Below are 24,940 nucleotides of genomic sequence, written 5' to 3'. Positions count from 1 at the left end.
AATTTTTATAAATATAAGAAAGTGTTACCAAACCCCACCTTGCTAAACGAGGCTGGCTTACAAACAAACAAGAGTCGTAATTTAACAACAGATCAAGGTGGCCATCGTCAACGACCCTCCTCCGATCAACATGAAGCTCTCGTTTTCTCTCTCTTCAAAACCCTCTTCGAAGCAGCAGCAACAACAGCAACCTAACTCCAAACCCTTACAGAAATTCAACACTGACGACGACGACAACCGAGACTCAGCAAACAAAGAGTACCTGACAGAGTTCGACGCTTCCAAATCCCTAATCGAATCCCAAAACTCCAAGAAGCTCGTCATCCCTCCTAAGCCCAACGAATGGCGTCCTCACAAGAAGATGAAGAACCTCGATCTTCCTCTCCAATCCTCCTCCTCCACTCCTCAAGATCTCCAATTCGAGCTCGAATCCACCGCCACCACCGACGCTGACCCCAGCAACATGTCCTACGGCTTGAATCTCCGCAATTCCAACACTGACGATGCCAACAATTCTGAATCTGATGATGTGAAGCCACAGCCTCAGCCTCAGCCTCAGCGACCAATCCCTATAGAGTCTGTGATGTTGCATAAATTGAAGGAAGATTTGAAGCGCTTACCGGACGATCGCGGTATCGATGAGTATGCTGACATGCCCGTTGAGGGCTTTGGTGCGGCTTTGCTCGCTGGCTACGGTTGGTATGAAGGTAGAGGAATTGGGAGGAATGTGAAAGATGATGTCAAGGTTGTGCAGTATGAGAGGAGGACTGCCAAAGAAGGGTTAGGGTTTGTTACTGACATGCCCGTTATTAACAATAATAATAACACTAGTAGTAGCAATGCTATGAACAAGGAGAAGGAGTTGAGGGATATTAGAAGAGGAGGAGAAGAACAAGAAGGCCGGTTTCGTGTGGGTAAAGATGTTAGGATAATTGGTGGCAGGGATATTGGGTTGAAGGGTAGGATTGTAGAGGTAATGGGTAATGATTTGGTTGTTTTGAAGCTTTCGGGGTGGAAGGAGGAAGTGAAGGTGAGAATTGGCAATGTTGCAGAGTTGGGTTCAGTGGAAGAAGAAAGATGTTTGAGGAAGTTGAAGGAATTAAGGATTCAGGGTTCGAAAGGTGAAGTCAGTGGCAGTGATGGTGATGGGAAGAGGGTTAAGGATTGGCCAAGTGGTCGTCGTCGAAGTCATAGGCAAAATAAGGAGGAGGAGGGGATTGAGGAGCAAAGGAAAGATGACAAACATAGTCGAGAAGAAGGAAGAGGAAGTCAACCAAGAGAAGAATTGAGAACTACTAATCAAGTTCGTTGGCTTTCTAGTCATATTCGAGTTAGAATTATTAGCAAAGACTTGAAAGGAGGGAGATTGTACTTGAAAAAAGGTGAGGTTGTTGATGTGGTTGGACTTACGACGTGCGACATATCTATGGATGATACTAGGGAGCTTATTCAGGGTGTGGACCAAGACCTTCTTGAGACTGCACTTCCACGGCGTGGGGGACCAGTTCTTGTCTTGTATGGGAAGCATAAGGGTGTCTATGGAAGCTTAGTGGAGAAGGATGTGGAGAATGAAACTGCTGTTGTCCGTGATGCTGATACCCATGTGCTGCTTGATGTGCGACTGGAGCAAATTGCCGAGTATATTGGAGACCCAAGCTATATTGGGTATTAGTTTTGTATGCAGCGACCACAATTTAGCATCTATATGATGATGGCTGGTCTTCTAATTTAGAAGGTACTTTGAACTCAATGTTTTATGTTAATTCATAGGTCTGCACTCCATATTCTAGGGTGTGGTGCACAACTACATGATTTGAATGGCTATTTAATTTATATCCTGCTGTCCGTATACTTTTTTTTCACGTTCATTGTAAGTGGTACAATGAATTTGGTGTTTTCATCATAAAAAGCATAGTAGTAGGGAAGTTTCTCTTGCCCATTGTGTTGTATTAAAACTGGTGGTATTCACTGTTTTGTGAGAAATCTGGCACTGGTAAATTAATTCTTGTTACAAAAAAAGAAGAAGAAGGTACTCAAAAGTTCTGAACTGATGTCTACAGTTTACTCATATTGCTTGTAGAACAATTGTATGAAAGTTGAATTTGATCTTACAGTATAATTAATGGTTGCCTGCTACTATAGTTGGAGCCATTGTAGGGGTATCACATACATAATTGAGGTTAATTTTGAAGGGAATAGATATTGAATACTTAATGAGATTATCGTGACAAGGACAAGGGAAAGATGAAGAAGAATGCTAGTGATGTAGTGAAGAAAAACATGGTGGCTTAGGTTCCGATTTGAAAATATGGCTAAGGATTCATATTGTGGATTCCAAAGAGTTGATACAAGGGCTTTGTATGATTAAGATATGTTGAACTTTGAAAGGCATTCTAAAGTTACGGGCTATATGTTGTCCTTGAGCCATAACTTATGACCTTTTTTCATAAGCATATAAATATTATAGATTACTGAAAGTGCTTCAAGGGGGTGAATCTATCTATATACTCAAAAAGGTCAAAGCCCGGACACGCTACATATCCACATGCATGTACAACTCAAATATAAACTGCACAAAAGGCAAAACCGAAAAAGGACAATTGTCTCTCAACCAAATAATAAAAAAATAAAGAAAGAAGCAATGATCATTTCAAACTACACAAGGTTATTAAACTCTCTCAAATGATCTCTTATTTCAATCCCTCTGCATAGTCCAAAAAATGAACAAAACTAGTGTGTCCCAATTCTTCCTTTTTGGCTTACTTGAACATGAAAAATCCCAAGAAGCAAGTAGCTTACTCATTGAAGATGGCATCATTCGTACCCTTGATGGTTTGTAACACTAAGTGGCTAACCTATACCTTCGGCCTTCTCCTACCAGTGTATCGTACATTCTTTAACTATGTAATTATCAACCTTGTTGCAATTGATCAAACCATCTTAGCTGATACCCTCATCCTATCTTTGTTTGAATTTTAATTAATGTATTATACCCAATATATATGTTTCTTGCCACTTATTATCATCTTAACTTTTCTATCTTTGCTATATCATCTCCCTTGTTTACCAGTTATTTGTTCTATAAATTCAGGACTCTAAATTTCGATATAGTTAAAACCAAACCAAACCAAACGAAATGAAGATAAGCTTCCAATCAATTGGGGTTGGTCACATGAATCATTTTCTATCAGTTTCATTTTGTCAAGGGTTATATGCTTTGTTAAATCAAATAAGTTCATAATTTTTCAGCACACTATTCCATATCAGTTTAGGATTTTCTGTCCCTCTTGCATTTTCATTTACAGTGATCATATCACTTTTTCTTATTGTTGCATTTATCAATTGTCATTGTACATGACTAATCTTATTTTGTTCTTTCTCAACTTATTTTCAATTAGTGCTACTCTTAAGCCTTCTTAGCTTCGTCATATCTGCTACATTATTTCTATTAATGTGTTGTTTTTGAGTTGCCTGACATTCTATCCTATAAAGTATCATTGTACTTATAACTGTGCCCTCAATTTTATTATTTTCAATTTTGTTGATATCCATCGATTGCATAATATGCCCGATGTTATTTTAGTTGAGAGACATGCTGATTCACCAAGGTTTCTTTGGGCTTAGGCATGAGGCGAGGGGCGTGTTATAGATATTGCATAGTTTTCCATGAGTTGGAAAATATATTTTATGTTTTATCTACTATGTACCAATGTCATATCAAACGAAGTGAATTAAAATCATGCAAGTAAATAATTTGAAACTGTTAAACAATTAAGAAATTAAGTAATTAATTAAATAATTAAACCATCAAGCAATTAAGAAAAGTAAGTAATTAAATAATTGAGCAATTAAGTATTTAAACAAATTAGGTAAATAAAATAAACGATTAAGTAATTTTTTGGTAAATTAAGCATATTAAGTCATTGAATTATAAACATTTAGGTTGCAAATTACTGTATGGCCATTGTCACCATCCTGAGGAAAAAAGGTAAAACAAAAAAAATGGTATGCAAGTCGAAATATAAAAGCTTTGATATGTAATTTTAATTTGTTTACTTAGGGTTGATACTATCTACTTGTTTGGGAGGCTTGGATAGGATGTGCCAACATATAAAATTATAATAGGCTTCACTTGGTTGAAAGAGTAGTATTACACCTTTAACAAATCAAGCATGATTGCAAGAGAGCGCCACAAACATGCTTCATTAAAGTTAGCTTCTTTTAGACCATCTTCAACGGTGAATAAAAAATTTCATCAAATTTGAGTAAAATTATAATGGAAAATTTGATTTGATACCGTTCACTCCAATGTTAAACCTAGAATTTTCATCAAATTTTTTCATATCCTCGGTTGTTTGGGAGGACGTCTGGACGGATGTCCTGGAGGTCGTTTGGAAATGAACACAAAAGTTGTCAAAATTGCTCTTGGTGGACATCTGAGTGGACATCTTGGAGGATGTTCAGGCCAACGGTAAATTTAAATTTGATGAAAGATGAAAGATGAAAGGCTCCTCGCGTCTAGGTGCACGCCTAAGCACACTTTTGATAACATGAATATGCCAGAAGCACTCCACTTCAACCAACCTACTTTGATTGTATGCGTCACATCATCTCCCTCCTTTCCATCCTTATTAATAATCAATCCTATATAACAAAATTGTTTACTCTTTGGTATCCTGGTTTTTGATCTTCACTTATTTATTTTTTATTTTTTTCTATTCTCATTCTGTTGTTACTAAAAGTTACATTCTATAAATTTAATGTAGCCCTACATTTTTGAAACCCTTTTGACTCCGTGTTTGTTTCTAAGTTTCTAATTTAGAGTTAATTCCTATTGTAGTTTCATCTACTACGTCAATATCATTTGCAGATAACGTACACTATGAGTGACATCATCCTGAAATGTGGCTACTTAATTATCCATAACCTGTGTTACATGGACTCGGCACTTTGGGATGAAGTACCCGTGTCGACACGACACGACACGGGTGCGGTTGTGGGATCTGTGTCGGATTCGGCTGTTCTATCTTGGACACGGCTCTTTACCGACAGCAAAAGAAATGAAAGAGGATAGGGCAAGAGAGAACCTGGTTGAAGCTCCATCCAGTCGATCCAGTGGAAATCGAAGATCGACGACCTCCCGTTGAAGATCATCCGGTCGATCTAGTCGAAGATTGAAGCTCCATCAGTCGATTGAACAGTCGAACACCCTAGACGACTCTCTCTCTCTCTCTCTCTCTCCCTCGCGATCGTAATCGCGAGCGATCGCTTCGCTTTGCTTCTCTCCCTCTCTCTCTCTCTCTCTCTCGTTTTATTCTTGACTTTACTGATTGACATCTCTGCCTCTTGATTCACATCTATATTTATTCGTATATATCTATATAAAATAATAATAGTTAACTATTATTATAATAACTATAATAATAACAATTATTATTATATATTATATAATAATTATTGTATAACATATAATATAATTATAAGATAATATATATTTATATATATTAATAAAAATAAATAAACACATATGTAAAATAATTATTTGTTATTTATATAATATAACTCATCTTAATAACTATATTTAAAAAAAAAAAAAAATTAATGTATCCCCGTACCCGTATCCAAATTTGGATACATATCCACGTATCCTTAATTTTTAATTTTGAAGTGTTCGATCCCTAGATACGCATCCGCACCCGCACCCGCACCAGCACCCGATACCCCGTACCCGCGTCCGTGTAACATAGTCCATAACCAAGGCAAATAGGCCAGGAGTCAAGGCTGACCCTTTTCTACTGTTAAAGTGATCTAATTTTGGCAAAAACCTTATCATAAATGTCCTTTATCGCATTCACTTGCTTTGTCTATAATGCCCACTATATTATATCTCTAAACATGCTATGTAAGTGTTTTATGAAGTCATAAAAATCATATGAATCTCTTTTCCTTCTCTTGGTACTTTTCTGTTAATCTCATTAGTAAATATAGCTCTTTCAAATATAAATCCAAACTTATTTTTTGATATTATTATTGCAACCTATGAAGCATGGATACTTCAAAAAGGGTGACGTATCCGTATCGGATACTTATCGGATACCGATACTCCTCGGATACTCGCGGATACGTATCGGATACTTCTTAAAAGTATCAGATACTTCTTAATTAATTTTTTATTAATTTTGAAGTATCGGATACTTAATTTTGAAGTATCGGATACTCGAAGTTATATATTACTTATAATATTTTGTTTAGTTTTTTGATAAGAGGAATATAGTGAGAGTTAAAGTAATAGAATTTGTCAAATTGATGTATCCTTGTTGTCTCTCTCACTTCTCTCTCGCTTTTTCACTCTCTCACGTTTCTTCTCTCTGCTCTCATTCTTTTTTTGGTGTTGGCATGTAAGGATGATGTTTAATTTGCATTTGCTTTTAGTTTTGGATGTTTTATGAATGTTTGAGCACTTTTAGGTTAATAGGAATCCCTCTCCTTATTTATTAATTTACTTTAAGTTTTATTTTCATGCATATTACATTATTAAAATTATATAAAAAAAAAATTATGAATGTATCCCCGCTGTACCCGTATCGTACTTTTTCAAATTTTGACATATCGCCATATCCACATCCCCATATCACCATATTCGTATCCGTGCTTCCTAGGCTATCATTGATGACTTAAAAAAGTATATTTGCTGAAATTTTTATTTAAGAATGATTTTTTGGCTTTAGCTAAGGTCTTGTGATATTCAATGATGAAGAGGAACAAGTTGAAGCTATTGACCTTGAAGACTCTTAGTTTTGTAAGAATTTTTCTTCTTTATCAAGTTATCTTTTGCTTTAGGTTTTATTTTTATGCATACTGCATTACTAAAAATTGTTAAAATAATATTTTTTACGAACGTATCCCCGCCGTATCCGTATCCTAGTTTTTCAAATTTTGTCGTATCGCCGTATCCGTATCGTATCGTATCCGTATCCCGTATCCGTGCTTCCTAGATTGCAACTCTCAATCACTAATCAATCACTCTCTATTACAATTGCATTGTTTGACTAATCAACTTAATGCCTTTATAATTGTTGCAATTTTAGATATCTTCTTTATTAATTTTTTTAACTATGGGTGATACTATATTTTTTCTTCTCTCGTTGGTCATTTTACTAGTTATTAGACCCTTGTTAAATAATTTTATCAACCAATACACCTCCTCACCCAAACATTTTATAGCCTCAATAAGGATACCATCTAATCTTAATGTCTTACTTGATTTCATCTTCTTTTGTGCAAATTCTATCTCAAACTTCCTTATTTTACGATAACCAATTACCTTCACTTAGAATGATTTTGACTTTACATTCTCCAATGATTTTGACTTTACATTCTCTATGCCCTTACTTGATCCCTATATGTAGAGGCTAAGACGCATGAACACTTCTAAGAAGGTGGTGTATTCATGTTGGACACCGACACTCATCGTACACTTTTCGACACATGTTCGATACTCATCATAACGTGATCTATTTTTTAAATTTTTTTTAGACCCAACACTTGGAGGACACACATGTCAATTGATTGGACATGCATAAAACTTATTATAAGTTTAAACAAAGTAACTTAGGGTATAATAATAAAACAAAAACAAAGTAAAATCATAAAAATAAGTGTTATATTGCATTTTTTTGTTATCTTTAAATGATATGTTCATTATATATATAAAATTATATATTTGTGTGTGCCCCCATATGTTATGTCTTGCATTTTTTTTAAAATTAGCGTGTCATTATGTTCGTGTTGTGTCGCGTGTCTGTGTCTGTGCTTCTTAGTGTAGAGGCCTTTGTAGATCACTACCAAATCAAGAGGGTCTTAATAGAACCTTATGCAAAATTTAATAATAAAAGCACATTGAGTGCAACTAGGTAGCTGAATTTGGACCCTTCTTGGTTTGCTCCTCACCACAGCTGTTTGGGCTTATGACAGGACCACTTGTGCCGTGCAAGGTATTGTTTGACAACTTAGACTTAATTCCAAGTCTTTTTTGGTCAACTCTATTCCATGTAGCGGATATACTATAAATGTATAAAATGTTGCTATCTTGGATCCACACAAACTTAGTTGTGGCATCCTCATCAAATCAATATGAAGTTTCCCGTGAACAAAATCATTATCACTGTAGTGGGTGAACTTGATGTTGAGGAAGAAGGCACTATGCCTAACTCCCTAGGTTTCACTAATGATCTTCCTTTAGCTTTATGCTTTCTGACTATTGATACTAATAAGGGGGTTCATAGGTCGGATTGAGTCGAGTTCACCCTTAGCTCGTTAGCCAAACCTACCATTTCCGGTGGGAACTTTGTTTATCCACTATTGACTGTTCTCCAGTTCGAAATCAACTGAGTCAACTCATTCGAATTGGGGGTCGGTTTTGGTCAGGTATTGGTTTTCCGTCTCTGAGTTTCAATAGGAAAAAAATTGAGACATAGGGAGAAACAGAGGTGGTAACCAAACAAACAAAAAGAGTGATGTGGAGGGAGATTATTTTTTGCTACAAATTTCATATCTGTTACATTTTCTGAAATTTCTCGGAAACCGATCAAATAGAGGGTGCGAGATAAAAGAGAGTATTTTTTCTGATGCAGATCTCAAATCTCATGTAGTTTTCGCTAACAATCTCAGATCAGATGTAGTTTTTGCTGCTATCATCACTGTGAGAATTGAGATCACAAGTCGGGAGGGAAAGCGAGAGGATGTTTCAAGAGGGGCTGAGGAGAGATAATGTTATAGAGAGGGAGAGGGTGTATTAAGGGAATGCCGGTGAGATGATGAAGGTTTTGTTTTTTCAGACACAATATACAACTCTTTATAGCACTTCAATCTACAAGTTTCGGTCAGTTTCGCGATTTAATACATTAAAACCGGTGACCGAACTGGAAACCAATTTTTTCCTTATTTGGTAACTGAACAAACTAGAAGTAATTAAGAAAACCGACCAAAAATGATCGGTTCAGTCGGTTTATTCGGTTTGGCCATTTTTTTGTGCAACCCTAGATACTAACTTCTGGTTTTTAGTTCTATCAAAGCTATCATACTCGTCCCCTCCTAAACTTTGTACATGTTTTCCATCTAACAGTTTTCAAAACAACTTTTCCATTTGTCTTTAATCTACTCATCCTTCACTAGCACCATCGAATCCTCACTTTTTATACACCTTAGTGGATTAAAGTTTCTTGCCTTGCTTTCTTTTAACTTTTCAAATTTGTAATTATTTTGTTCTCCGTCTTTACTTTTTAATTGAGTATAAAAATCATGGTAAGCTTCAACTTAGAATCATTGTCATTTTAACCTCCTCATTAGCCCATTTATATCTTGCATAATTTTTGTTGTTTGTATTCTTTTAACCCTTTTTAAAGCTTTTTTTTTTGTTTTTTGTTTTTTAATACAAGCTGTATATCAGAATTCCACCACCAAATTTCTTTAGATATAAACCTTTGCATAATACTCTTCAATGACTTCTTTTGATATTATAGTCAATGAGTAGGAAAATCAAAATTTACATAATGACAGGCAGTAGAAACCAATATCAGTAAATTTCTTTTTTTGTTTTTGTTTTTTTTTTTAAATTTATTTTTTGGGCTGTTACTTCTTCAAAATTTTAAGGGTAAATTACACTAGCCTCCTTTGAGGTTTTGACAAATACAGGGACCTGCATTGTAGTTTCAATAATTACAGAAATTTCTCCTATTTTAACTGACAATATCAAGATTCTCCCATTCCGTCAATTTTGTACAAAAGACGTTATTGTATATACAAAATGACCATATTACCCATTCATTTGAGTGCAAAAAGACAAAATGACCCTTGGTTCACTTCCTCATAAAACCTTATCATGCACGTCACTCTATTTGATAATTATCCCATCTTCATCTCTTCTGCCTCTGCGTTTCCCCTCCATTACACCCAATTTCTACCTTCTCCCTCTTCCTCCTTAGAAGACTCTCCATTGCCACCAAACCTCCAACTTCACCCCCCCCAACCGCCACCCCCAACCGCCGAAGGCAGATTCACCAGACCTACGGCGATCCCGATCTCAGAGGTGTTCTCAGGCCTCCTCTCCCCCACTGCCGGCACCCTCTGCTCTCTCTCTCTCTCTCTCTCTCTTCCTTCCAACGGTGAAATCGAACCCTCCTCTTTGTCTCTTTTCTCTCTCCCTCTCTCCTTTGCGATGGTGCTCTATTCTCCTTTTGCCTTCCTCATGTTCGTACGATTGTTTTCACAGTAACATAAGCGAGACGAATGTAGATTTGATGATCCCTTGCACAACAACCCATTTTGTTTAAACCATTGCAAGACCCATTGGCGGCAGGCGCATCTTGCTCTCTCGTACAACCATAGCACAAAGACCCATCAATGATTTCATAGAAGACCCATCAATGGGTGATGGAGGTAGAAGAATAGTCGGAGTTGCAGCGCTGGTGTATTCGACCCAAATTAAAGTAGCTTTCTTGTGATTCCCAACTTTTCAAGTTCTCTCTCTCTCTCTCTCTCTCTCTCTCCCTTTATATATATATATATGTCTGAGTTAGTTTACATGTATTACAACGAATGCTATTGAAAATTTTAGTAATGCTCTAAAAACAACGAATGCTATCTGTAATCTGGAAATTTTAGTAATGCTCTGTAATCTGAGTTGGTTTTTGCAAGTTGATCTTTGAATGTAAGTAATACAGTTGGTATTGTCTATTAGAATATTGGGGATTTGGATGTATATGTACAATAAAGTTAGTTTAATCTGTGAAGGGTCAAAAAGTATTCACGGTGGCTTGTATTTGGAGCTACCTAGTTGAGGAATCGAATTGAAGATGAATGATTTTAGGTTCTAATTTTTCTGGGTTTTATGATGGTGGCTATATATATACATATAACTATTTTTTCTGCTTTGTTTTGATTTGTTTTTTATTTTTTGTTTTGTATTCTTTGATTTTTGAGGGTTTTAAGAAATGGGGATTGTAAAGATTGTAGTTGTTGGTGGTGAGTTTGATTATTGTTGTTTGGTATGAAGTTGTTAGTTTCGTTTACTTTTGATTGAGTTTATTGTTAACTATGTTGTTTGACTGAAGTTGTTAGCTTTGTGAAATAGGAAGGATGACGGAGAGAGAAGTCTAAGAGAAAGATAGAGAGAATACGTTGTGTTTTATATATTTATTTTTCGCTGTGGAGTAGATTGGGTTTTATTTCATGGAACTTAGCTCGTTGAGTGTTTCAAGACACTTGAGGACATTATGGGCATTTCAGTATTTATCTTTGATGACATTAGCAACTTATGTTAGTTGTGTGAACGACAGTAAAAAAATGGGGAAATCTTGATATTGTCAGTTAAATTAAGGAAGGTTTTGTAATTATTGAAACTACAGGGGAGGTCTTTGTATTTGTCAGAAACCTCAAGAAAGGTAAGTGTAATTTACCCAAATTTTTATGATCTCCATTTTTTGACCCCATGTTCTTGCATGCTGATACTGGTGGTTTTCACTATCAGGAATACTAGATGATGCAAAGTGTAAATTGGGAAAACTTAGTCAAATTAGCACATTTGAACCCTAGTCTCCAACATACATGTGTTCTTTAATTTTTTAGTGTATCACATATTTGGTTTTAAATTTTAATATTGTTCTTATAATGATGATTTTATTTATCACCCTAAAGATCCGATCCTTCCACTAATTTTGGTCAAGCCTTGCACTAGTTTGTATAACTGGAAATGCAATTATGTACTGTCAATCGCATAATTTTGTTATCTTGTAATAAAAAATGGTCATTGATTAAAAGATTTAAAATTTTAAATCGGCTTTGCTTCTCACCCTTTATACAGATGGAAGGGTCTCAATAAGAAAAGTAATGATTAATCCAGTTGGTTATATTGGCTGTAAAAAGATAATGATTAATCAAATCCGAAAAATTGGCTATTTGATGGTTGAACAGATTGATTGAGTAGATAATATTTAGACACCTATTGTTGAAAGATATCGTTGGTAGGAAAAACATTGTCTACAACTGTTGGTGGGTCTGATTAACACTTGGGTCACGGCCAAAACTTGCAATCCTAGTATAGGGCATAAATATTTTTTTTTTTTGGGTTGCATTTTTTAATGAAAAGGCTTAACTTCCACGACATATGGGGCTCAAAACTAGATCTAACTGACCTGAAATTTTATTATGCAAAAACATTTACTAAAGTCTTTATACAACTGTTATACATAAATAGTATTGGTAAACTTTGGTCCCTAAGTAAGTGAACTTGCATCACATCACCCAAAGTTACTTTTCCATGAACACCAAGTAACTCTTAATTTGGTAATGTTAGGAGCACAGACACTTTTAAGAACAAGAAATATCATACAACAATCAATAATTACAATTCCTATACAATCTATATATATAGAAGAAAATGTGGTAGTAGGTGTAGTGGAGGTGATAGTGGGTTAGGTGAAGTGGAGTGTGTGGTGAAGTGGAGGTAGGTGAAGTGGAGTGTGTAGTGGAGTAGGTGAAGGTAAAGATGGGAAATTCTAACAGCCCCCCGCAAACTCAAGGAGGAGAGAAACTAACCAACTTGAGTTTGGAGAGAGTAACAAAACAAGAAAATACATAAAAATAAAAAAGGATAGGAGACACTGTATGGTCGTGTCAGACCGTTGGTGAAGACACTGTATGGGGTGTCATAACGTTGTAGAGGACACTGTATGGTGGTGTCAGACCGATGTAGAAGACAGTTTATGGGGTCATGTCGGACCGTTGTAGAAGACAGTTTATGGGGTCATGTCGGACCGTTGTAGAAGACAGTTTATGGGGTCATGTCGGACCGTTGTAGAAGACAGTTTATGGGGTCTTGCTGGACCCTTGTAGAAACTAACCGGAATCAATGTCGGGACAGTTTACAGAGTCTTGTCGGACCCTTGTAGAAACTAACCGGAATCTATGTCGGGACAGTTTACAGAGTCTTGTCGGACCCATAAAGGAGCTAACCGGAATCAATGTCGGGACAGTTTACAGAGTCTTGTTGGACCCATAAAGGAGCTAACCGGAATCAATGTCGGGACAGTTTACAGAGTCTTGTCGGACCCCTAAAAAATCGCATCCTCAAAAGGTGCGCCCAATTTTTTTCAAAAGGCGTGCCATCAAAAGGCGTGCCCACTGCATCAAAAGACGAGCCATCAAAAGGCGCGCCAGACACGCGGCGATGCACGTGATCGACAGTGCGCGTGTCGGCCGCTTCGTCAGTGTCGATATAAACCAATGCGGAGGCTGTGGAAAATGTGGAAATCAAACCAGTCTGAAACCTCTGAAAAACTCTTCGTTGGCTGAGAGAGATACACTGGTAACACTCTGTAAACACTCTGTAACCAACCCATCTCTGAAACACTCAGCAACCATAACATGGCCTCTTCTTCCCGTCCAGCTACCCAGAACATGGCCTCCTCTTCCCGTGGTCTACTCACGCTCTTTCCAGAACTGAACGAGGCCACAAGAGAAATAACTGGTGCGGTGGCCAGTGAACCTCAACCAAACACCTCTGGTTTTGCTCCGTTGAACTTTCCGATGCGGTCGGTGGAGCAAAAAATGGCGGTGCAAACTGATATTGAGGCCAATCAGTATACTCTGAAGTCATGTGTGGAAACCATGACTGCGGTCACAAACTTGTCGCACCGGCTGCAGAGCAGGACAAATGAGGTGCAACAGTTAAACTCCCAGCTGGCTCTGCTCCAACGCATGTATAAGGATGCGCGAGCAGAGATAAGTGTGCTAAAGACAGAAAACAAGGAGCTGAAGCGGAAGGCCACAGTGATGTTCCGATTTGGAGGGCCGCCATATGCTGCAGTGGAGGAGCAGGGAGTAGTGATCGTGCCCAGTGGAGTGGGAAACACGGAGGCAACACCGGCAAGGGCCGCCCAGGACGGAGGCAAGAAGAAAAGACCGGCGGCATAGTAGAGAAGGGATAAGGAAAAAAAAAAATCCCACCTGTGGGTGGGTGTTTGTGTGGGTTTTTTTTTTTTTTTTTTTTTTTTTTTTTTTTTTTTGTGTAATTGTGATCGGGGTTGATCCCTGAGATGAATAAAATAAGGTAAGGTGTGGTTTGCAAATCTTTATCACATGGATTTGTGAAAAAACAGCTTATCACACGGATTTGTGATTTGTGAAAAACAGTAATGGTGTTTGGAATTTTTTTTTTTTTTTTTTAATAATAATAATAATAATAATAATAAGATATTTAAGGGAGAAAGCATAGGCGGTGGGTTGAAAAAAAAAGATATATCTTTATAAAAGATATAAAGATAAGTGTGATAAAGAAAAGAATGGTGGTGGATATGATTAAAGTGGGTCTGGTGGAGAGAAAAAGGAACATGAGAGAGAGTCAAAAACAGCCCAGTAATTGAGCTACACGAAGGCCCCACCTCAAAATAATACCAAAACCATGTGCTGAAGAAGCCACGGTTTAGCTATTCAAACTATATCCCAAAATAGCTCCTCCACTTACCAACCCCTTTTTGTCTTTTCCATAATCAAGGCAATGAGACCCAACAGACAGCTTTGCAGCTGTTCACTCTACCCAACATGGATGAACTCCCAATGCCAATTAACGCGCCATCAGCTGCCAGCATCGTCACCAAAGCATACACTAGCAGCACAACCGAAGCCGAAGCAATCAACTTGGAACGGAGCCGAGAATAGAACCCAAAAGGGGACATCCTTCGCCGAAAATAAAAAACGATGGCACCGGTAAAAAGACCCCATCTCACACCCTCATCACCGGCGACGAAAAAATCATCGCCGGAAAAGAAACAAGAAACTCACCATGGCCGAAATGCATGACCATGGCCCAGCAACACAGCTTACCAACAAAAGCGAGAACTTCAATACCAAGGGCCTGATACACTTCTCCGTAGTGACGACACCAGCAAAATGAACTAACCAGTGCCAGAGCAAAGCCCATACCAGCGACAAAGAAGAGCCCATACCACCTTCAAACTTCATGTAGACTTGCCGGCGACATAGACCCACTGGGCAAAATAGTTGACCTGCACCCACCATCCAGAACGCCGGCAAAAACTCTAAAACTTCACAACTCAACCACAAACCACCATGGTGAATGGAACACACTACTGCTTGTGAGAGACATTGATTGGTAGAGATTTCTGCCGTGTGTGTGTATCAGTGTGATGGGTCGTGGATGAGAAGATCAAGTTGGTGTTGTGTATGTGTCTGGGTTGACTAGGTGAGTCAAGGACAGCGACTCGAAGGAGTTGGGCGTGAAGGTGGTGGACTCGAAGAAATTTCAAGGTATGTGTAGAAAATTCTAGTGGACTAGGTTGAGGTCCGGCGGGCGGCCAAGGCGAGGTTGCCGCCCGCCGGTGAAGCGAAAAATACTAAGTGCTTAACCTTGCTCTGATACCATGTTAAAAATACAATATAAAAAATTCATATATGTTGTTGTATTACAAGATTGATTAATTACAATTCCTATACAATCTATATATATAGAAGAAAATGTGGTAGTAGGTGTAGTGGAGGTGATAGTGGGTTAGGTGAAGTGGAGTGTGTGGTGAAGTGGAGGTAGGTGAAGTGGAGTGTGTAGTGGAGTAGGTGAAGGTAAAGATGGGAAATTCTAACATAGTGTGTTCGTGTTGTGTCCATATCGAACACGCGTTTGATATACTTCTAAATGTATCCTATTGTAGTTTAAAAAAAAATTAAAAATTAAACTTGGATACACTTTAGACACTTGGGGACAAATGTACATTGCTTAGACACACATGAAACACATTACAAGCTATGAAGCACACATACTCCAAAAAAGGCCTCATATGAGTATTGGATATGAGTACGCGTTCGACACAGCCATATACGTATTGGATATGGAAAATAAGTATCCAATTTATTGATTTATTTATTTTTATAAATAATTTTTCTAATTTTAGATACGTGAGGATACGGGTGGGATGCGAGATACGCCAACTAAGTATCTAATTTATTTTTTTTTTAATTTTTAATTTTTTCAAAGGTCAGTGCTTTGTTCCTCTATTTCTATATCTCTTAATATTCTGTTGGGCTTGCTTTGTCTTTTGATTATCCCCTTGTGATAGACTAATCTCTACTGTGTTAGCCTTGTTATAGCCTTGTTCGTGTCATGTTGGTTTCAGGTTGTGTTGTGTTCATGACCATGCCTATTAGCTAATACCCTAATAAAACTAAGGTTCTCCCTTAAACTTAGAAATTTTAGAAGTTAGTTCTATGTTGTACTTTATGTTATCTTTGAATAAAGTATTCATATATATGTGACATATAATAATATATAAAATTATATATTTCTGTGTGTTTTGTTTTGTATTTTTTTTAAAAAAATTGTTAATTCAGCATGTCTGTGTCAGGCTGATTCATGTTGCGTGTTTAAACTGCTTGGACAAAGCCATGGTGTCAAGTTCGTATTGACGTAAGTGGTGGATGAACCTATTACAAGCCCATAAATCCATCATGGTTTTGAAGTTTATCAGAAGTAATAATGCGACTTATTAATGCAAAGAAAGGGGGAAAGGAAAAAAGGAACATATCTTGAACTTTGATCATATCATATAAGTAAACAAGAAGTAGTGGAGTCAAATTGTGGTAGCATTTGTCATTTGGCAGCAATTAACAATTATATCTTGCTAGTTAAGCCAAAAAATAAGGGGGAAAATAGTATAAAGGAGTAAATAAACTCAATCAATTGTTGACAAATTATTGATGGGAATCGGAAAGACATTGGATGACAATAAGGGGTTGTTTGAAATGATCTAAATAAGTGTACTTTTTGACTTTTTATGAAAAAACGTGAAATATGAGTTGGGTTTGAAGTGATGCGGTAGAGAGATGATGTGATTTAAATAAGAGGATAGGACTTAAATAGGATAGTGACTTTTTGACTTTTTTGGGTTATGCCAAACTAGGCCTACATTGAAGAACATATGAATTTTTGTATGATTAGGAATTATGCTTTTAATAGAATTTTTTTTCTTGTATTCTTCTTCTATGCTACATCACTTGTTGTATTATGTATGTTTCAATGAAATAGTTATGATAAAACTTAAAATTTAACTATAAAGTATGGATACTTTGAAAAACATGCTGTATTCGTATCAGGTACTTACCTAAATTTTTTGTTCTTAATTTGTACCGTACTTAGATGTACCTTGTATATACCCAAATCGTACCGTATCTCAGTTAAAATAATATTTTCTTCTACTACAGAGACAAAACTCCTTTTACTAGATTTCTTTTTTATTTTTTGTTTTATGCTTAGCATGATTTTAAAATTAAACTATGATTTGTAAGTTATTTAATATATTAACATTTAATTTTGATTTTTCTCTTTACTTTTGGCATTAAATGTTAAATGTAGGTTGGACCTTAACAAATTAAGCCATTTAATTAATTTTTGCATTACTCTAAATTAAAAATAAATATTTTTTTGCAAGCGTACCAAGCCGTGCCCATACTCTATTTTTTTTTTTGAATTTTACCATAACGATGTATTCGTATCGTATCAGTATCAGTACTCGTACTCATACCCGTGCTTCATAGAAATTTAATTATACAGGCAAATGTTTTACAACCACATGGACATGTATTCCAATCTCTATTAGGATCAAATTATTGGGAAAGCATACAACAGTCCCAATTCAGGCGTGATGATGTTGATGGCTCAATTTGGGGGTTATTGATGTTGCAGCCGTCACAGAAATAGAGGGGCGAAGAAGAATGGAATTAGGGATGAGTGAGAAGGTCCACCTATGATGGCGTTTGTTTTTGCTTTTCTTGGGTCACTTCTGGTTTTGGTCAGTTGACTTGGCTGCTGGGCAAGGTATATATGAAAATTTGTGGTGATGAATACTGCTACTAAATTTTGTAATTGAGGGAGATGAGTTGTGATGATGGATACTGATTGCTAAAATTTGGAGAGAATTTAGTCAGAGAGGGGGAAGTGACTGAATTTTGGGTCTTTGTTTTAGTGAGGAGTCTTTATAGCAATTTGATTTGTAATAAGAAATCAGGGGATGCGGTGGGGAATCCACCTCTGGTTACATTCCTTATACTGCAGAGAAGCAAAGGGAGTGAAGAGGAGAGAGAGAGAGCCCACTTTCAATCCATCACTTCTCATTTTCTCATTTACAAAATTTCGACTCATCAATCATTAATTTTCCATATATTCTTCGAAGACAAGTCTTCGACTGTGCCTTCATGTTTCAACTTTATTTTTTCAATGGAAAAAAATGTGAAATAACTTTGTGTTTAATGCTTTGTTGCTTTTTTGTGAAGAATGCAAGAACCACCGATTGACAATGATGATTGCTGTGATTAGGGAATGTGTATACACATATATATATATATATATATATTTATTTGTATTTGATTATATGTAAATATTAATGAGATACTAGTGAATTAATACCCTATTGGCATACAAGATCAAAAGCTCAGTATAGTGTTTGACTTGTTTGATTTGATGGGTTGTGAATGAACTAAACAAGCAAGAATTCCCATGGCCAACAATGCCATTGCGAATACAAACCCACCACCATGTTTATATATGTGATCACTAATGGCAGTAAAGGGTAGGGGTGGACTGGGTAGTTGGTGGAGGAAGAAAGAATGTCTGGTTGTCTGAATAGAAAATCTTACTTTTGGTATTTAGAAATTCAAACTCGTTGACTTGTTAATTGCTTTAACAGTGACTGAACAGAGGGGAGGTTTGTGCATATTGTCAGAGAAAGTAGGGCAAGATTGTAATTTTAGGAACTATAGGGGAGGTCTTTGTAATTGTCAGTAGCCTCGAGGGAGGTTCGTATAGTTAGCCCAACACTTTCCCGCCCCCACACCACCCCCGTCACCTCTCCAATTTTTCTCGCCTCAACAAGGAGTGGGCCAGGGACAGGACACCACAAACGGGGCCTTGCCAATCTCTCTAGATCTGATAAAACTGAGTGGATTTTCTCCCTTACCCACAAATATATTGCCACAGTTACTTGGGACTCTATTAGGACTCCCCATCCAGCTGGTATATGTCATAAGTTCATTTGGTTCCCTAAGTCTGTTACTTGCCACTGTTTCATTTTTTTGGCTTGCAATAAGGGGGAGAATTAATAACCAGAGACAGATTTGCTTAATTGGGTCACTATTAGCAACACCTCTTGTATTTTCTGCAATCAGGGCATTTGAACTCTCCACCACGTAATCTTTGATTGTCCTCTCTCCATATGTTTGGAGAATTTGTTACTCATAGGTATGTAATTAATTCGCTGAATGCACTGGTGTATTACATATGGCAATAGCAAAATAATAGGATATTATGTGGCACCCATCATAATGCTATGCAGCTGATCCAGTTTGATATTCGGACAAAAGCTTGACAGTTTAGAAATGTTAAAGCTTCTCCTCTTAATGCGAGGATCTATAGTAATAGGAATATTCCATGTAATTTGACTTGGCTTCTCTTAGCTTGTTATTGATTGTTTTGTTGTTTGTACCGAGTCTTGAGAGGTATGCCTGGCTTCATTTTGTATTCTTTGTTTACTTCTTTATTTATGAAACTGTTCACTTTACCTATTAAAAAAAATGAAAAGAAATAAAAGAGTACGGAAAGGTGATGCCAAGCATCTTATTGACACAATAAATCATCATGCGCTAAAATATTACTATGGAAGTGACATTTGGCAATGTTTAAGCTGGATATGGCAGCCGGAGAATTTTGTACATTACTGCAACATTTCATGAAATTCTGCTGTAGATGCATAATGCAACTACATCCAAGGAAGACATGAAAACTTTGATTATGAAGAGGACACACTACTATGTGAAGTGAAAGATACACATGCATAATATATACCTACATTAAAGCCAAGAGCGTCAGGGATACACCTACATAACATATGATCATTAATTGTGGCAATGTTCGTGTTTTATGTACAAATGTGAATATTTGTGCCTTTGCATCTATATATACTTTTGACATAATGGAAAAATAAGCATTGTAGCATGGGACGCGAACCAGTATCTTATTTGCTTCCCCCAAGGATTTCTATCTAAGGTTTATATTTTATAGTTAAAGCATTTTGTGACAATATTTGTTTTGATTTGTAAATCGTAATGCTAAAAGGACCAATTATAAACAATTCTGTCTCTTCCGTGATTGTTTTCTGCTTTGTTTTTGAATTTCAGAGGTTGAAGCATATTGCTACTGTAAAAAGGTTTTTGAATTTCAGAAGTTGAAGCATATTGCTACTGTAAAAAGGTTTTTGACGCATCCTCTCATGTTGATTAGTTGCAGGCTTGCAGCTGATCCGTTGCAATCAGGACCAACAGTTACTAATCTCAACTTTCAAGTGGGTCGCTTCAGCTTCTTTTGGTTTTTTCAGGTGCATATATACAGTTTGTATCATTGTTCTTGAGAAGATACCAATGTAAACTGCCCTAATGTTATTACTCAAGAAGTTTATTTACTTCATTTGATGAGAGAGATTCATATTATAATCTTTCCTTTAATGGCAGTTTTCTTGACTTATGAATCATTTAGTGTTATAAATATTCTTATGAACTTGTAAGTCTTATCTCACATTAAAAATCTCTCAAATGAATTAGGCCTATATTTAGAAACGTAATAAGCTAATAGTGTATATATTAGAAAAATATTTTATTATAATATTTTAAAAATGACATGTCAAAAATTTAATAAGACAATAGTACACAATTAAAATGATGCCCCATTGTCACATTTGAAGTATGACACATCAGACAAAAATTTAATTTGTCAATAGTGCACACATTAGAATGATGTCCTATTGTGACATTTTAAGAAAAATGACACATTTAACAAAAGTTTAATAAAATAATAGTGTACGCATTAGAATGATATTTCATTGTCACATTTTAAGCATAACACATTTGATTTTTTGGAACATCAATTGTCATAATTATATTTTTTGTGTATGAATTTAAAAGAAGAGCAAAATAAAAAATTTATGTTATTCTAATAATTGATTTTTGAACATGAATTAATATTTTAGGATAATGAAAAATAGAATAAGAGAGACTAAGCTCTGTTTGATAGAGCTTTCTAAATTTAATTCCATCTCTTGGTTTGAGTGTGGTGTTTGGTTATAGTTTTCAAAAATTCATTCCACACTCATTTTGAAAATACGTTTACCTGGTCATCCTCCTGGACGTCTAGCCGGTTGACTGGAACAGTGTTCGTTTTTTTTTTCCTGTTATTTTTATATTTTAAATAAAAAATATTTTCGGATATTTTTTAAAATTTTTTATGAGCTTTGAATAAAATTTTGAGTTGTGTGTTTGGTTATGAGCTGTAAGTTTTTGAATCAAATATCATATGTCACATCAAAAATTTCAAACTCAATTCAAAACTAATAATCAAATAAATTTTTCACATTTAAATCACAATTTCAAAACTTATAAACTTAGAATACAACTCTTTTATCAAATTATAATTTTAAAATTCTATCAAATGCTATCTAATATTTTGATAATATTTTGAGATAGAAAGAATAATAAAAAGCAGACTAAACAACTAAATCGACTGTTTGGAGGCGGCAGCGCTGCTGTGGGCAAATAGCAGCATTGCGCATTAAAATGGCACAGTATTTGTGTGTATATTTTTTTTCCTAGAAATCTTTCGAGGAAATTGTATTTTACCTTCAAATTATACTTTGATGATTAATTTAATTTTTATATTTCTTATAATTTTAATTTTATTCTTAAATTATTTAATTTTGGATCAATTTATATTTGGCGTCAACTGTCGTTTATAATTAAACGAAAGTTGTTGATGTATCACCAAAATTTCATTTGAGATTTTATTTTAGCCCTCAAACTATCTAAAAAATATTTTGGAAATAGTTTGAGAGGTAAAATAAAATAAATGAAAACATCAACTAGTGCCTTCTAATTATAGAGGTAGCTGGCGGTATTGGTGAAATTAATCAAAAATTGAATAGTTTAAATGTGAAATTAAAGTTATAAGGAGTACATGGGGAGGAGAGAAGTGATAGTGACTAGCATAGTGATGAATAATCTATCTATCTACTGCTATTATAAAAGTGTGAAGAGTCTATCATGTTTTCTATATTTTTTTTTTAAATCCCAATTTTACCTTTGAAGTCATGAAGAGTCCTATATAAGTTTTCTATCTCTTTATTTTTGAAGTTGAATACTTGAAAATGATATATTTATTTCTAAGAGTCCTATATAAATATAAATAAAACGTCTCTCTTTTTATTAAAAAAAAAAACTGTCTCCCTATTTTTTACATTGATGATGATTGAAGAACAAAAAATAATTATTCTTTCTTATTTCTTGTGTCTGCTTCTATATTGATATACATAATATTTATAATTATTCATCATTGATGAAATCATTGTGAATAATTTTGGTTGAATCTTAAACTTGTATGCTTTTATTCGAATCTAAAGAAAGGAAAACGCATTCTTTTTTAAAATAGAAATTTGTGCCACATCTTAAAAATTCACAGGTTATCTTTATACACATTCTTTTTGTTTAAATTATATTTTATGAACTGTAATATTTTGCATGGTACTTTAATAACTAAGGTATGATGTCAAAATTCTAAACTATAACCACTTTTGTTGTTTTCATTTTTTAAATTTTTTTTTCAATTTTTTTTTTTTTCATATTTTCTCAGTTTTGGAGATTAAAGATATTGGAATTTCTTCATATTTTATAATTAAATTATACTTTTATATGAAAATATAGTATCTAATAATCTAAATAGAATTAAAAAGTGATGTTCAAACATTTATTGATTTTTTATTATTATATTTTTTTGTTGTTATTATTATTATTATTATTATTATTATTTAATATTAATAATTTTTTTTCCCAAAAGGAATATAGAACAAATTATTTTCTATGTGTAATTGGATTAAGTGAATCTAAATCTAAAAGTAAAATTAAAAAATTAAAAAACATTAAATTTAGTGAAATCTAAAAAGAAAATAAAAGGGTTATTAAAAAAAGAGTGTCAAAGACAAAAAAATGAAAACCAAAAAATTCAAAACTAAAGTTTGAAAAAACAAACTAAACCAAACTCATATAAACTTTTCTTTTTTTAAACCCTTATTTACTAATCTCTAATTTTACACATATTATTCACAAATTTCTTTCAATTTTTATGTGAATTTAATAATCTAATTTAAAAATGGTGCATACACACAAAAATGTAAAACTAAATATCTACATTATAACCAATTATTTAATTATGAATAATTAACTTCTCATTGTTACTTTTATTATATTGTTCCAAAAGATTTCATATATTATTTTTGTTATATCTTATATATATCAATGTCTACATATATAAATATATAAAAAAATATATATGAATGTAAATTTATATATGTTACTGTATTCATACATTATCAATCTGTAATGTTATATTATCATCGGATACTTTAATTTTCTAAAATGTATCGCTTTAGCAATATACTTATATTTGTTAGGAAAAAACTACGGAATTGTGTAATGTTTTCCTATCAACTTATGTTCAATACATATATACATACCTATCATACAAATAAGTGTCCACAACAAACACTTTCAATAATAAACTAAGACTTTGTAAAACACCTACATCACGACAATAATTGTACTTTTTATATTTATTTTTTTCACGACAATTGTATAGGAATTGTATACTAAAGACTAATGTTATATTTTTCATTATAAAAAATATTTATGGCATATGAAACGAGACTCAACAACTCTAAATGTATAAAAATATATTACATATTGATATTAAAGTATTCTTACACCAATAATATGCAAATAATATGCAATAGTGTGTTCAATGAATTTGTATTATGAGATGAACTATTAAACAAAATTGTGTAATTGTGCAATTAATTCCATACCTTCAATTATATTACAGATACGGATTATGAAAAATTGAAGTGAAAAGTTGATAGAAAAAGATTTGTGTAATACTATATATTTGAAGAACCTATTTATTGTTTATTGTTTAAAATAAGATTGTGATCTTAACAATTTAGATATAAATTAATGTTTATATTTATAAAATTTCTTATTTATCATTTAAATTCTTTAGTCGAGTATATATTCATTTCTCATTTAGTTGTATTTTGGATAAATATTAATTTATTCATATAAATCTTCCTACTTTGTATACATATCTCATATCAATTTAAGAGACACACATAATTACAGTACTAAAAGTTGATGAAAAAAATCATGTGTCATGTGCAACGCACGTGTCTAGCCACTAGTTATTATAAAAGTATAAAACATGGCATGTTTTTATACTTTTTCAAATCCCAATTTTACCATCTCAAATCTACTATATTTTTTAAAAGTCATGAAGAGTCTTATATAAACCACCTATGTCTTTATTTTTGAAAATTTTAAGCTTATAGAAAGAAAATTTGACATTAATTATATATATATATATAGAGAGAGAGAGAGAGAATTAGTTTCAAGAATCCTATATATTTTCTACTTTTTTAAATCATAATTTTACTTTCCCAAATCTACTATATTTTCTAAAAGTTATGAAGAGTCCTATATAAATTAAGGGCCGTGCTACATCCCCCTAATTTGGGGAGCCCTAATCCCCCGAAAATTGAGACCAAGGCCAAAAAAAAAAAAAAAAAAAAAAAAAAAAAAATTTCCCCAAAACGACGTCGTTTTGGGGATTAGGGGGATTAGGGGGGGCTTTTTTAGGGCTCCAAATCATTTCCCATAAATTTATTATCCCTTTATTTTTGAAAATTTTAAGCATTACAAAAAGAAGATATGACATTAATTAATTATATATATATATATATATATATTTAGAGAAAATTAGTTCCAAGAGTCTTATATAAATATAAATAAA

At 34.4% G+C, this 24,940-nt stretch overlaps 1 protein-coding gene across 10 annotated transcripts; it reads left to right on the top strand.

The window, feature by feature from the left end:
- The first annotated feature begins 35 nt into the window (after nucleotides 1-35).
- Nucleotides 36-20,585, top strand: MOS2 (D111/G-patch domain-containing protein). Of its 10 annotated transcripts, none has more exons than XM_082921259.1 (3): nucleotides 45-1,735; nucleotides 17,664-20,220; nucleotides 20,265-20,585. In XM_082921259.1, exon 1 carries the CDS (start codon nucleotides 131-133, stop codon nucleotides 1,670-1,672), a length of 1,542 nt encoding a protein of 513 aa, XP_082777385.1. In that variant the 5' UTR covers nucleotides 45-130; the 3' UTR covers nucleotides 1,673-1,735; nucleotides 17,664-20,220; nucleotides 20,265-20,585. The 10 variants fall into 10 exon arrangements, with proteins under 10 accessions (XP_028117270.2, XP_028117271.2, XP_082777385.1 ...); XM_028261472.2 differs by having other exon boundaries at nucleotides 17,618-20,220; XM_082921262.1 differs by lacking the exon at nucleotides 17,664-20,220 and adding an exon at nucleotides 16,185-16,237 and having other exon boundaries at nucleotides 20,345-20,585.
- Nucleotides 20,586-24,940: the final 4,355 nt, after the last annotated feature.

The sequence above is a fragment of the Camellia sinensis genome, chromosome 3 (assembly GCF_055761805.1).
Source record: "Camellia sinensis isolate YWXY chromosome 3, ASM5576180v1, whole genome shotgun sequence".
Classification (NCBI taxonomy): Eukaryota; Viridiplantae; Streptophyta; class Magnoliopsida; order Ericales; family Theaceae; genus Camellia; species Camellia sinensis.
This window is presented reverse-complemented; position numbering and strand designations above follow the sequence as displayed.